Source organism: Emydura macquarii, unplaced genomic scaffold (genome assembly GCF_026122565.2).
Source record: "Emydura macquarii macquarii isolate MOO-44397 ecotype Brisbane River unplaced genomic scaffold, CSIRO-AGI_Emac_v2 contig_3113, whole genome shotgun sequence".
Taxonomy (NCBI): Eukaryota; Metazoa; Chordata; order Testudines; family Chelidae; genus Emydura; species Emydura macquarii.
The window spans coordinates 3,581,621-3,595,607 of record NW_027133250.1 but is presented as its reverse complement, the minus strand read 5'-3'; the positions used below and the strand labels follow the sequence as shown (position 1 = coordinate 3,595,607).

General features: G+C 53.2%; 1 protein-coding gene across 1 annotated transcript; it reads right to left on the bottom strand.

The window, feature by feature from the left end:
• Positions 1-1,473: 1,473 nt before the first annotated feature.
• Positions 1,474-13,566, bottom strand: FABP3 (fatty acid binding protein 3). Its single transcript, XM_067530742.1, has 4 exons — positions 13,359-13,566; positions 10,072-10,244; positions 2,417-2,518; positions 1,474-1,743 (listed from the first exon to the last, which is right to left on the bottom strand). The coding sequence occupies exons 1-4, from the start codon at positions 13,429-13,431 to the stop codon at positions 1,690-1,692; spliced, it is 402 nt and encodes a 133-aa protein (XP_067386843.1). The 5' UTR covers positions 13,432-13,566; the 3' UTR covers positions 1,474-1,689.
• Between the last annotated feature and the right edge of the window lie 421 nt (positions 13,567-13,987).

Genomic DNA, 13,987 nt, shown 5'->3' with positions numbered 1-13,987 from the left:
AGGTCTTCAAGCACAGGTGGAGTGATGTGATGTGCCTCACGTGCTGGAAGGTGTATGGTTTCAGTTCAAAATCACTTTTCTTTGAAAATTCCCAAAGAAAAAATAATTTATTGGTTATGGAAAACTCATTTCCCAAGCCTCATTGTGATGGAACTAGCGGAGCATCTCTTTCTCCTAACCTTGATTTTCCCTGCTTCCCTTCTGCTCATGTATGCTCCATCATGCTTATGCTACACAATCACGTTCTCTGCTGAATTTGTAGTGTAAGGATTTGATTACGTGGAATGGTGTGTATATGTCAATTATACTCTGAACGGAAATGCTGGTGCAATTAAATAACACCCCTGAGAAAATCAAGCTAGATTGGGACTGGTGCTTTCACGGCAGATACTAATCCATTGCAGAGGGGCCACTAACCATGAAAACTTGAATTGGGTCCTGTGTGGTAGGAGTGAAGACAGATGTTTGAAGGCTGCATGATTGTGGGGCCTTCAAACTAATCACAGGGGCTGGCTGGAATTGCAATTTCAGCTTGTGTTTATTTGTAGTAATCATGGTGGAACACTGTCTTTTTAAATCACAGTGGCATGCTAGTAGGTGCCTGGCTAAAGAACAAATAAATGGGACCAGTACATGTTATATCTACATTTGGAGCCAACCTTCCCCAATTGGGTAAAGTAATAGAAATGTATGTGTGTATTAGCTTTAACCAGTCCAGTCAGGTCAGTCAGCCCTGGGAAAATGTTTTCCTCCTTTCTTAGCTGCAATTCTACCTGGGGCCAAGGCCACTAGAGGGAGTGAAAAGTGAGCAGAGGTGAGTGACTCATGGGGCTGGGATGGGGAATGATGCAGGGAGACTTGGGGAGCTGTAGCCACATGAGCAGCAGCGTCCCTCTTTTTGCAGACCCTTGAACCCAGAGACTGGCAATGTGATCCTAAGAGACCCAACTACTGCTCATCTCGGTATGCTGGAGGCGGGGTTGAAGGAAGATGGTGATCCAAGATTAAACAGTGTGTGGGGGTGGTTAGTGACTAGAGTTGTGGAGGAGGGGAATTGCAGCCTTGTCTCTGGCCACACTTTGTTTCTCCACTGGTGGGAACACTATTAGAGAGCCCAGCAGGGGCCACTGCCATTTTAATTACTGTGTTGCTTTGACCTGCTCTGAGCTGGGCTACAAGTGGAGCTAGCTAGAAAACAGACTTTCCCTTTCATGAAAAATCTAGTTTTGAAAAAACATTTGTTCTCAACTGGCTGCTTGGCGTGCCTACAACCATCCCGATGCTGTGAATTCTGCCTCTGCCGGAAGGCTGTATTAAGCTGCTCTGACTTCCTAGCTAGGGTTTGTTGGTCCCTGAAAGTCCAAAACCTGGAGCATTATCTCAGCAGAGCTCACCCCCTGCCCTCCCTCCCGGTGCAGAGGAGAGAGTGAAGCCCCTAGCTAGGGCAGCTGAGAACAATCAAGCCAGACACCATTCTGTTAACAACTTTGGTTTATTATCTTCCACATGAGTTCTTCCCAGATTAAAAAAAACAAAGCCCACAATACCACAGAAAGCAAGTCACGGGCAGAAGGGGAGGGCTTGCCTGGAGTGGCTCCATGCTCAAATATTAAATTGTACACAAAATGCTGGGGGGGGAATAGGCAATTCAGTGAGTTCAGTACCCGGTGATCAGCAGAGAGCAGGAATCTATGTTGCCTTTTCGTACGTACGAGTGCAGATGACAGTGCCCATGGTGAGAGTCTGGAAGCAGAAACAAAAAGGCGGTTAGAGGAGGTTTTCAGGTTAATCCCCCGCCAGGAGCTTCGCAGCTCACTTCACCCTGGAGGTTCTGTCAGGCATTCACCGCAGGGGAGTCAGCACAGCAGCTGTGGCTGGATTTCATGGCCAGTTCCCTGTGCCAAACAGTTCTTGAGATCTGCCCCCGAGCTGGTTTCTCAGCCTTTCACCTAACCCTGTAGGCCAGACATTCAGCCAGCGGTGCTGGTTCTTCCAACCCTTCCAAGGCCTGGTCTACACTCGTTGGACTGGTTTAACTGGGGGTTCAGGGTGTAATTTTCCTTTTATTACTCTATTTATACCAGTACAACCCTGCTATACGCTGATATAAATGTCCCTTATTACCAGTATAGCTATTTCTCTTTCCTGTAAGGAAATATGTACCTTTATACTGATCTAACTTCTTCCCGAGGGGCTTTGTACTGCTTTACAGGGATAGTTACAGCAATTACAACTTACTGCTCTGGACAAACCCTATTGCAGGGGGTAGTCAGTTATTTTTTGTCAAGGTCTAAATTTCTTGGGCAAGGTCTAGTCAAGGTCCAGACTCCAGAAAACATAATAAAAAACCCAACACTGTTGTGAATGGAAAGGCAGGTGCCTGTTTGCAGCGCCAAGGAATACTTTTGCCTCTTACCAGAATTAACTTGCCATCTTCTAATTCTCGGACTAACGTCGTCTCCTTTCCATCCCATTTCTGCACATGGATCAGTTTTCCTCCATCTAGTGTCATGAGGGACTGCACGGGGGGGAGAGAGGTCAAAGTCCACAGCTTTGGTGCAGCACAAATCATTTTAAAAGGAGGTAATAAGATAGATCCTTCCTGAGCTAAAGGTACAGACACAATGTCTCTGCTCTCACATCTCCAAGGATTTGCCCTTGACTCCAGGTCAGCAAGACTTTTCACATCTATCAAAGGAGTGAATGGGAACTGTCAAGCCCAAGGGAGTGGGTGAAGGCAGAGTGGTGGCACTGTAGGAAGAGTCATCTAAATTCGCACAGGGCTGGAGGGGTGGGGATTTTTAGCTCTGACTGTTGCTTGTCTGTTCACTGCTGCAGGGCATCTCAGAGGCAGTATTTTGGAGGGTTGTACAAATGAAGTTTCTTGGTGGCTGCAGAGAGAATGGACCCTGCCTTCCCTGCTGCTAGAATTAGTTTGCAAGGATGGTCTTGGTAGCAGAGAGAGATTTTAATCAGGCCTGGAACGAGCTGGGGTGCAAAAAGGGCATTTGCCCACCCAGAAAAGATCAAGGGGCCCCAACTTGTGAGAGAGGCTAAAATATGTACAAAGTTATCCAATGTTAAGCAGGGAGCAGCAACAGAGGGGAGAGTCTCCATCCTTTATATAAATTATAAATCACAGCACAATATAGACACAGTAGCTACATTTTATTTTTAAACTCTTAAAATTGAAGATTTTCCCCAGCCCCTGGACTTCTGGAAGGCTGGTTGTTTTTTAACCAGGGACAGCCAGAGGCCTCAACAGCCCCACTAGTTACCCACCCACCCCCAATAATGGGACCCTAGAACCGGCCCTGATTTTATGGTGCATGTTGATGTGAATTTCCTTGATGAGTTAATGCAAAGAAAGGGAGGAGGAGGAGGAGGGAGTGTTTCCTGCCCTTTGGTCACACCTGAGGGTTCTCTTACCTCAACCTTAAATTGAAGGGCCTGATTAACGTCCAGGGCGAGTAAACGTTGCTCAGGAGATCCATGGGGAAGCTGGGTTGAGGGGTGTTGCTATTATGTGAGAGTTTGGAGTGACCACATTGGTTTGGCTAAGGAAGGGGCAGCCCAAATGCTGGAGACCAGAGCAGAAGTTGGGCTGGGTTTGGGAGACTCACTGAGGTGTGTCTGTTCATGATGGCTGATGGGAACAGGTGCAGTTCTAGCGCTGCTCCCACACCGCGCAGGGCATTGTCCAAACCTGCCCTCCCCTGGCTTTGCCTTCACTCTCCCTGACAAAGCCCCAAGGCAAGACTCCAATTACAGATTTAGAAATCGGAACACAAACCCTGTCCTGTCTCAGCCTCCCTTCCTGGCCCTCCCTCCATGAGCCAGTCTGCCTCTTATAATAGAGTTGGAACTTGAGTGAGCTGCCCTGCTCTGGCTCCCAGGATGAGTCAGACAGAGAGCTCTGCACCTCCTGGGTGGGGGTGTGTGTGTGGGGGGGGGGGGGGGGGGAGGGGTGACCCAGAGGTCAATTGGGGCCAACAAGCAAAGGCTTCACTGTTCTTTACAAGCAACTCCTGACAAACTCACTACACCTAATACACCGCTTCCATGATATGTATTCATAAAGGGGGCATGTGATGTCTCTGTTGAAAATTTGTAACTTATCAATACTCGTAATCAGTGTGAGAAATGTGTCTGGGTAATAGCTACAGAATAATGTAACTATATTGCAAACTATGCCCTTATGGGCTTGGAGTGAAAATGAGGGGCTAGGATGATGTCTAGGTGATGGTCCGTTCAAGCTGGAGTGAATTCTCACCCCTCCCCACTAGCTGATTACCTGATGTATTGGTAATTTATTGCTCAATTCTCTACCTAGTCACCAACCCAGAAAAGTCCATGGAAAGTCATCAAAGATAAACTATAAACACCAATACCACGTAGAGGTCAAAAGGAATAAAGACAAAAGACCCATTCAGTATAGCACAAGGTGGAGAATGGCCCTCTGGGCCCATTTGCTTAGCAGACATCTTGTGGTGTAGCAGGGGTGTTTCTGGAGCCTGGTTTGCGTGAAGCGAGCCAGCTCTGCAACATCCTGAGCTTGGGGGGAAAACCTGCTTCGCTAGCTAGGTAAGGTGACTGTGAACATGTGTAGGCCCTAGTTCGTGGTTTATGATTGTGTTGTACCCGTGTGTTTCCATCCCTCTTGTTTCTAAGGGGACCCCACTTCTTTCTTCAATAAACCTTCTTTGGTTGTACTGCAAGTGCTCACAAGTGCTGCGTGGCAGACAGGAGCAGTGACTGGGGCACACTGTTCCTTTGGGAGCAGCGGATCTGGCTTTCTGTGAAGAGCCAATGCCAGGGGCTGTTTGTCACAGGGGAATGCTGAAGACAGGCCTGGAGGGGCCAGGATGCACCTACTGCTAACCTGCAAGGCCAAGCCAAGGCTGGCAGAGCCCAGAGGAGAGCACTTGAGTGGCTGACGGGGAGCTAACCCACTCAGCCAGCACAGGCAAGGCTCCCTCATGCTTGAGACAGGGGGGTAACAAGGTGACTCAAGTCCTGGGTACCCCAGGAACCATCGCAGTGGGCCACAAGGCCGGGCAAGCTGCTACAGCTGGGACTGGAAAGGGCCATGTGCAGCTAGCGCTGTCCTGTGAGTCAGCTGCAGCCAGGAAGCACTGAAAGCCTTGGGAGAACAGCCAGCCCCTAGAACAGCCTGCCAGTAACACCCCCCTTTCGCTCAGGCTCCTGGGCCCAGTACTCTTGGCATCAGCCGTGGCAGATAGCGTGCGAGCAGCCATGGCTTCGTTTCCTCCCGCCACGTGCCTCGCCTGCCTCCTCAGCGCAGATGGGGCAGTTCAGAGAGGCTGGAGTCCCAGAGGCCTCTTTATTTCCCTGCCCAGCTGAGCCGCTTTGACCGTGGGAACGAGAGCCCGAGAGACTGAATTTCCTCTCCCGTAGAGCCGGGTACGGAGACGGGAGTGGGAATCGGGGCAGAATGTCACATGAATGGCTTCCTGAGCAGTTCAATTAAAGCCTGATTGTTCCCTTTGCCTTGAAAAATACCAGAACTGGCAAGGCCGTGTTTACACAGCAGCTTATGTTGACTCTGGCCTAGCAGACAGGCTTGCGCCCTGGCTAAGGTCAGCATGACAATTCTCTTGTCCAAACAGCCGGGGAACGCCAGGATAATGGGGTGGTGTGAGGACAATCCAGGCCCCTCTCACACAGGCCAGAGAGCCTCCAGCCCTCTGTAGATCTAGGGCTCTCTGATCTCCTTGCTGAGTCCCCCAGCTTGTTCCATGGCTCCCGGCTGCCAATCCTGTTTAAATGTGAATGCCCCCTCCCAGCCCCCTCTCTCTGGTGATCCTGCCCCACTGCTCCCTTCCCTGCTCTGGGCCACCCCCCCGGTTGCAGGTATGTTCCGATGAGAGACGGTGTTCTCCTAGCAGCATGGAGCTCCTGCTGGCAGGCACCCTGGGGATACAAGACATGCCCTGTCCCAAGGGGAGAGCATGGGGCAGAGGATAGAAGGCTCCACAAAGGCCAGAGGGAAGAACAGTGCAGCAGCTGGGAGAGACAGGGGCCCTCCATGTGATATTTCACAGCACTTTTGGGGGAAGCTTTATGGATCCTAGGACTTAGAGATGGCAGAGTTCTGGTCAGCCATCAAGGACCGACTCCTGATCCCCATGAGAGCAGGAGCAGACCCCTGCGATCCCGCTGCAGGAGGTGGGGACCACCGCCGGGTTGTTCCCTGCTGTATATCTGGGAGATCTGTGTAGGGCAGCTTTGAGCGTCCCAAGGAACAGGGCTCCCCAGCCGACAAATCCCCAGCCTTGCAGATCTCTCCATTAGGGAAATCCTTTCCCCAAAAGTCATCCACTGGCTGCCTCTTGGACAGTCCCACACAATCCCCGTCTCCCGTGGGTGCAAACCCTTCCAGGCAGCAGCACCCGCTCAGAACTGGGGCCTTCTCTAAGCACTCTCCTCAGCCCCCTGAACGCTTCTCCCTGGTGATCCATTCCATTCCTGGCCTCTCTGGGCCCTGCGCGGCTCGCCACTGCTCAGCCGCCATCCCGTGTCCAGTCCTCCAACAGCTCACCCCCAAACCACACCGCTTCGGGCTGGCTTGGTTCAGCTCCGCTGGCGCCCCGCGGCTGCGCGCAGGGCTGAGATCAGCGCAGTTCTGCAGTCGTTGCCTAGGGCTGGAAGTTACTGCGCTGCCATCGTGCTCTTGCTATTTTTTACTCTCTGGCCGGCGGCCCAGGGGCACCTGAAGGACATGTGCTCAGCCTACAAATAATAGTTCACACGTACTTGCTCCATGTGGGAAGCCAAGGTGGGTTTAACGTAGTTTCCATCACCCTGTGTGATTTCTCCAAGTTCTCCAGTGCCATCCCAAGATACACCTGGCAGCCTGAGCTAAGAGATAGTCCCGAGCCCCCCGGCCCCTGCCCACCCACAGTAGAATGAGCGGAACATTCTGGCTAGTGAATTATGGGCCCAGGATTTTAAAGAGCCCCGTAATAATATATGTTCTTGTGCTTTAACTGTAAGCTAGAATCAGCCTTAACCTGGAGTCACGCATGGCAGCGTGCGCCTCTGGATAGCACCTGCATTTATTCTCCACTCTGCCTCCCACCCACAGCTCCTCTTACTGTCCCTTCCCTGCTCCATGCCTCAGTTTCCCCATCTGCACAATGGCGGTGTGGTGGGGGGCATTGATACTTGCCCAGCTTTCTGAAGCGGTAGGACGTCTCCGATGTAAAGTGCTAAGTATTTTTAGATTTATTTTTCAGCTTGAGCCATAAATTGTGGGACACTCGCAAACCCTCCCCTTACAAAGCCCAGGTGATTTCCTGGCAGGAAGCCGTTCCTTTTTCCTCTCCAGGGTCTGTTCCCTGCCCCAGCTTGCTGTGTGGCTCGTGGGCAAAACCCGTCACTGCTCTGCGACGACCTCCCTCGCTGTAGAATGGGGATAAAAACGCAGTCCTGGGCCCAGCCTCTAGACGGAGACAGGCTCGCTCGCCACCACGCCTGGCTCCTGGGCGGGCAGCGCTCACCTCACTGACGGTGAAATCCGGTCAACCGCTGGAGTGTGGGAGCAGGAGAAACCACAACAATCCCTCCCCCCTCATCTCTAGGGTTGATACTGGAAGCTGGTGAACCTGCCGCGCTGAGCAGTGTCCCTGCAAGGCTGGGGGCTGGAGGGGCCGGTCCTGCTGCAAATATGACAGGGCCCAGGCGGGCGTGTGAGCGACTGGCACGCTTCGCTTTGTCATTCAGGACTCGGGCAGGCCCAGGGGCAGGCCTTGGCCTTTAGCTGGGCCGGGGGTCTGGGCGGAGGGGAAGTCCTGGAGCGCTAGTGGCTGGAGGCACTACGCGGGGAGGGGCAGAAAGCAGCAGGGGACGGCGGAGGAGATTATTCAGAAGTAGCACGGTGCTCCATCTGGCGTGAGGGCTCGGCGGCAGTGTCCTGGGCCTGGCCACGCCCTTTTTGGGGGGGCTGACCCCATTCCTTGCTGTAGTGTGCTCCTTCCTGGCCAGCATGCAGGCCTACAGGAAGCATCACTGTGGTTGCCACTTCCTGGGTAGCAGAGCCTGGAACGCCCCATTTCCCCAGCCCTCTCACCTGGGCAGCCCTGTCTCGCCCTAAGAAATCCAGCCCGGTTGGTTATATTTTCAGAGGCTGAAATTCCCCCCGGCACCAAGGACCAGCCTGTCCCTCAGGAGCATGACCGTATTGTTTCAGCAGGGGGCAGGCTTTGTGCATGAACCCACCCCCCACCTACCCACACGCACACCCACGCACACCCAGCCAGAGCATGCCAGGATCCGTTTAGATACAAAATACCATGGACTAGAGATAAATCAGTTTAACGACAAACACGCCCCTGCGGAAGCCCCGGTGCGCTGTGCATCTCAGCCGTTTGACAAGCCCCACGGCAGGCCAGGGTTTATTTTTCCAACACAACAACCTTGATTATGTTCCCGTCACGAAATGAAAGGGCACAAACTGTCTTGGTTTTATGTCTTTGAAGTGCAATTATTGGACCGGGGGGGCCTCTTGCCTCTGCCAGCTTCCTGCTCCGTGCGGCCAGATCTCGCTTTGGTGCCAGACAGAGGAGCATTGTTTGCTAATGGTCACCTGAAGAAGGGGGAAATCCAGGATGTGCCCCCCTTTTGGGGGAGTCCACTGATGGATGGAGGGGCTAGAAAAGGGGGATTTCCTTCTCCCAAAAAGGGCTTTTCCTCCTTGTGGGGCTTTTCTTCCTTAGGGATATCCTGACTTGCCTTCCCTGTTTCTTTGGAGGACGCCCGGAAGAGGAGAGATCTGGTAGGGGAGTCATTCAGTTTGGAGGGGTGGGAGTATCTGAATCTTTCCCCCCAGAGGTTCGCTCCTCACTGTTTACCAGGCATTGGAATTAAGCAGGGGATACCCAAACCAGCATTTTTAAACAGCCCATCCAAAGCGCCATTCCTTTCTCCACTGATCCAGCTCCATTCTCCATTCCTGTGACGGCAAAACCCTGCCAGTTCTCCACAGTCACTGAGGGGAAACAGGTGCTGCCGACTGCAAACCTACATTTCTAAGGTTAAAAAAAAAGTGCAAAAAATATTTTTTGGAAACCCCCTTCCAGGCATTCCTTGTACGTCATAAAGAAGCAAAAAGGGGGGTGCAAACCTCCATCCTTTTTCCCTGAGCAGGTCATTTGTGTGGGTAAAGTGAGAGGTGGAGGCGGCTGTGTCTATTTATTTTGCACAACTTGCCTTCAGATTACAATCTTCCAGTGCATCTGGCAGCCAGGCATGGGGTAACTGTGTTATTTTCCCCAGAGCTTTGCAGAACACGGATAAGACACATCTCTTGAGCCGGGGAGGTTTCAGGCTAAATAAGACAGGACAGACAAACCCAAGGCAAGACCAAGAGCGAGGGATTGTAGAAGAGAAAGGATGGTTTGAAGAGTAAGACTGAAGGGGGTAGGTGGCAGAGGGACAGGTGCTCAGGTACCACATACCTAGATTGCAGAGGGTGCCAGGTGGCCGGGAAGCCTGGACTGTGGCCAATTGTAGAGATGCAATGTTGGATCTAGATCTGGTTTTAGATTTTAAATACACCCAAGAGTTTGTGGATGTTTGGCTCAGGCCCATCTCTAGTTTCTAGTAATGTCTGTTATCCTTTGGACATTTGGAAGCCCATGTCCTCGATTCACAGCCCAACATTACATCTACTATGCTGGTGGCAGGACACAGATCTGAATTAGGGTTTGTCTACATGGGGACACTCAGAAAAATTAATCTGAATTAACTTGGTGGTTTAGTTAACTTCATTCACTCTGAATAAGAGTGCTCACGGAGGGGGTTAAAGTTACCTTAATTCGTTGTAGTTTCATTCACTTCCAAAGTGAATGCTGAATAAGAGTATTCACGCTGGGATTGAATGTGATTTCACTAATCCGCTTTCAGTTCACACCTTTCATTAATTCAGATTAATTTTCCTGAGTGGCCCTATGTAGACTAGCCCTTGGCTATCTAGCAGCATCCCCATGGGGTGACTGGGTTTGCCTTGTGTGTGTCCTGTGTCTCCTCCATGCTGACTGCTCCGCCTACCTTGACATGTCTGTCATCTGCAGTCGTCTCATCGAACTCCTCCCCCAGTTTGAAGCTGATCTCTGTGCTCTTGAAGGTGCTCTGTGTTTTCACGGTGACCTTGTCGCCCTCCACCTCGATGATTGTGGTGGGCTTGGTGAGGTTTGCTATCTGCCTCATGGCAAAGCCCACACCTGTGGGACAAACAACAAGACCAGACAGCACTGAGCGGGAGCTGCAGGCAGCAGGCGTGTGAACTGACTCCAGCTGACCCCGGTCTAGGATCTGGCCCAGGAGCTTCCTTCTGCATTTGACTGCCCTGCCTTTGCTACTCCTGGGGTGACGCAGCTCCAAGCTGCCTCCACGTCTCTCTCTCCCTCCAGAGCTTCACTGCCAATCTCGCCTTTGCTGCCTCTTCCACTGCCCCCGAGGTTGCTGACCGAGCAATGGGCGCCCACAGGATACATCAGGCCCAAGGCCACGTCCACACTGATGCAGCCACGCCGCTGCGAGATCTCTCATGTAGCCACCCTATGCTGACGGGAGAGAGCTCTCCCATCGACTGAATGAAACCACCCCCAACGAGCGGTGGGAGCTATACGGAGCCATGTGCACTACCGCTTACGCTGGCGTAACTTCAGACGCTCACGGGGGTGGAATATTCACACCCCCGCGCAACCTAAGTCTTGCAACACAAGTGGTCATGTAGACATGGCCTGATTCTCCACTCACTCCCACCCACCGCTGCCGAGGGGTGACTCCCCACGGGCTCCTGGGAGCTGGGCATGCAGTCAGGCCCATTATCTCCTTTCCATTCTCCAGAGACACACGAGACAGAGGGGGCAGGCGCACACACGGGGCATGTAACACACCCAGCTGAGAGGCTGGCCTGTGCACGTGACCTTCTGCATGCGTCACGCCTTGGCACGCAGCAACACGCACGTGATCATTTCTAACTCCCACCACAAAGAGTTTGGGACCCTGCCCTCCAGAATCTAATTAGCTTGGGCGGGGGGGGTTGGCCTTCAAGTTCCCTTATCAAAACAGCTCTGCCCACAGCTGCACTGACTGGCTCAACTGATCAATCATTTTTATCGCTCTCAAGGCATCACCAGGCGATTTCCTGAGCACAGGCCAGACTCATTTCCGGCGTTAACGCCAGCGCAGCCGGTGGCGTTCAGCAGGATGGCTGGGGCTCCCTCTGGATGAGACACAAAGGCTGACGTCTAGCGTGACCACAGGGACACGAGCCCCTGCTGCTGGGAAAGACATTGTACCAATGGCAAGCAGCAAGGGATCCAGGGACAGGCCTGCAGCTAGCTAATGTTGGTGCTGTTGGGGGAACCACCGGAGCAAATGCATGCTTGTTAACCCACCACGAGACCTGGCTTCATGCAACTCGGAGCCTGTTTTCCTTCTTTCTGGACATGCAGCATTAACTGCTGGAGGGTGTTAGCTGCCGTCATCCCCATGAAACCCCCCCTGGGTAGGGACAGTCTAAGCAGCACGTTCTCCGCTCAGGGCTGAGCTGCGCGGGGCAAGGGCGACGTTGCAGCTGGGGAACGTGGCCGAGAATGGCTGTGGAACACTGACACCCCTGGGGAGGTTGGCAGCAGAAATGATCGAATCCGGGACGCTGGATCCTAACACATCAGCCGCTACTGCCTGAGTGAAAGAGCCGGCTCGCCCAGCCCCGGCTGGAGGGGGACAGAGCCTCACGGCAAGCGGGCCTGGCTTCCACGAGTGATTGCGGGGGCCCAAGCTGAGAGAACCCGCCCTCTGAAAACCAGGCTCCTGTGAGGTGCGTCCAGATGGGCAGCCAGAATCGCGAGGCCCTTTTGCAAAATCTTGACCCACGTTTGTCTGGCTTCGCCCCGTAGCAGCCCAAAGCCAGCTGTGCGCTGAGTATCTGCTGGGCCGCTGCTCCCGGGAAGGCAAACCTCCCCCGCCCAAGTAATCGAAGGCCGGAGCTGGCCCTGCACAATCAGCGTGGGCTGAAACCGGGAGACATGTCCCTGCGCATGTGCGTGTGCATGGGACAACGTTTCACTCATTTATTCCAGGCCGTTTTGCACCCCTGATCCGTCAGTGGCGCAGCCAGGGGGCGGGAAGGCAGACTGTGGACCCCACCCGACCCACACGACTGGAAAATGTCCCCTCCATCTTTATTCAATGGCAGCGCTTACTCTTGGGCTCAGCTGACTTGCCCAAGTATTGCAGGTGTCCGAGGGGCGTAGGCCTGGCAATAAATCCACGCCTTCCTGCAAATGCTGCCTGGCACGGAGCAGCGGGTGCACGGCCGTGAGGAGCAGCACAGAGCGAAGCCAAGCGTCCACTGTCAGAGCAATGACAAGCAACGGGCAGGAAGGAGCTTGCATCAGACACAAAGGGCCACTAACACCCGCCCTCCCCAGCCCGGCAGAAGGGATTGCGTGGGTGTGGCTGCTGGCTGGGAGCCTTCCCGATGCTGGCACAGCAAATCATGGGTTTGAGAGTGGCCGGCAGCCACGACTCGCTGACGCTGCGCAGCACAATCTGCCCCTTTTGTGTCTGATTGTAGCAATATCAGCGCCGGGCTTGGCTTCGCTCCGGGCGGCTGACCTTGCTCGCCAGCTATTGTGGTTAGCCTCCCCCCCCCACACTCCCATCCAGCTGTCAGACATGCAGAACACCCACCCTCCTGCCATGCCAAGCTGCTCCCAGAGAAATCAGGTGACAGAACGATTAACCCTGTCCCGGCCGTGCCCCCCACCAAGGTCGGATGGGGCCGGGCAGGCACGTGCGTATGCATTTTAAATCCGGCGCGCCGTCCAGGTTGTCTTTTGTTTTAGGTTTAAAACCTGCTATTTAAAAACAAGGAAAAAGCAGAAGAACCCTTCGGCCCGCTGAGTCACCTCCCTTGCCAGTCACGCTGAGCCCGTCTTTTCCATTTCCAAAGCGCTGCTCAGACCGGAACGATCGCCCCAGGCCTACGTGTACTGGAAATTACATGTAAAATAGACAGAGGGAGCAGACCTCTTGGTTTCAGATGTTACCAAAAATATCCCTTGCAGACTGAGGCCACGTGCTGGGCACTACACACCGGGGGCACTTGCCTGCATATAATGGAGAGAATTTAGCACAGCCACGACGCTGAGATTTCGCTGTCTGTGGAATTATTTGCTTTCTTTCCTGGCCAGCCTGCAGCTCTCCTTGTGTCTCCAGGGCACAGAATAACCCACCAGCCATCATTCATTAACCCTTTAAAATAAGGGCTCATCCACTGCACCACCCGGTTCCCGGCCCCTTTTACGCTTCCAGTCACTCACCAATCGCTTTCATGTATTCATCAAAATTGTTGCTGTCCACCAGGTTCCAGCTGCCTGCGAACGCTTCAGCCATGCTGAGCCCGGTGACCGTGCAAGCTGCAGCACTGAGCAGAGGAGAGACTGCTCTGTAATCTAGGCGTATTCTGCCTCTTTAAATAACTGTTCTAATCACATGATTGGAGAGAGAGAGAGAGCGGCTCCAGAAATATTTCCCCAGCCTACCAGAGAAACTGTCAAACTGGAACAGCTAGCTGGGCTGGTAGGGGGCAGAGTTTAACGAGAGCTCAGACTGCATTGGTAGCACACCAGCGCTGCATGGATCTGGGTCTTCTTGCATGCAAGTCATCTGCATCCTTCCCCCATCTCCTGTGCCCACGGCTCCCCTGCAGCAGAGATGGGATCCTAGACTCTGGATCGCTGCAGAGTGACAGTGGACAGATGCATGTCAGGTATCGGATCCATTGGCTTTCCTCCTAGTACCTTGCTGGATCGTCTGATTTTTTTTTAAGTGTCTTACGCAGCCCCAAGATCCGGCAGTGATGTACCGATTATTATTTGTTGTGGAGCTGTGCTCAGACAGCGCCCAGCAGAGATAAGGACCCCACTGTGCTAGGACGGAGTGAACGTGC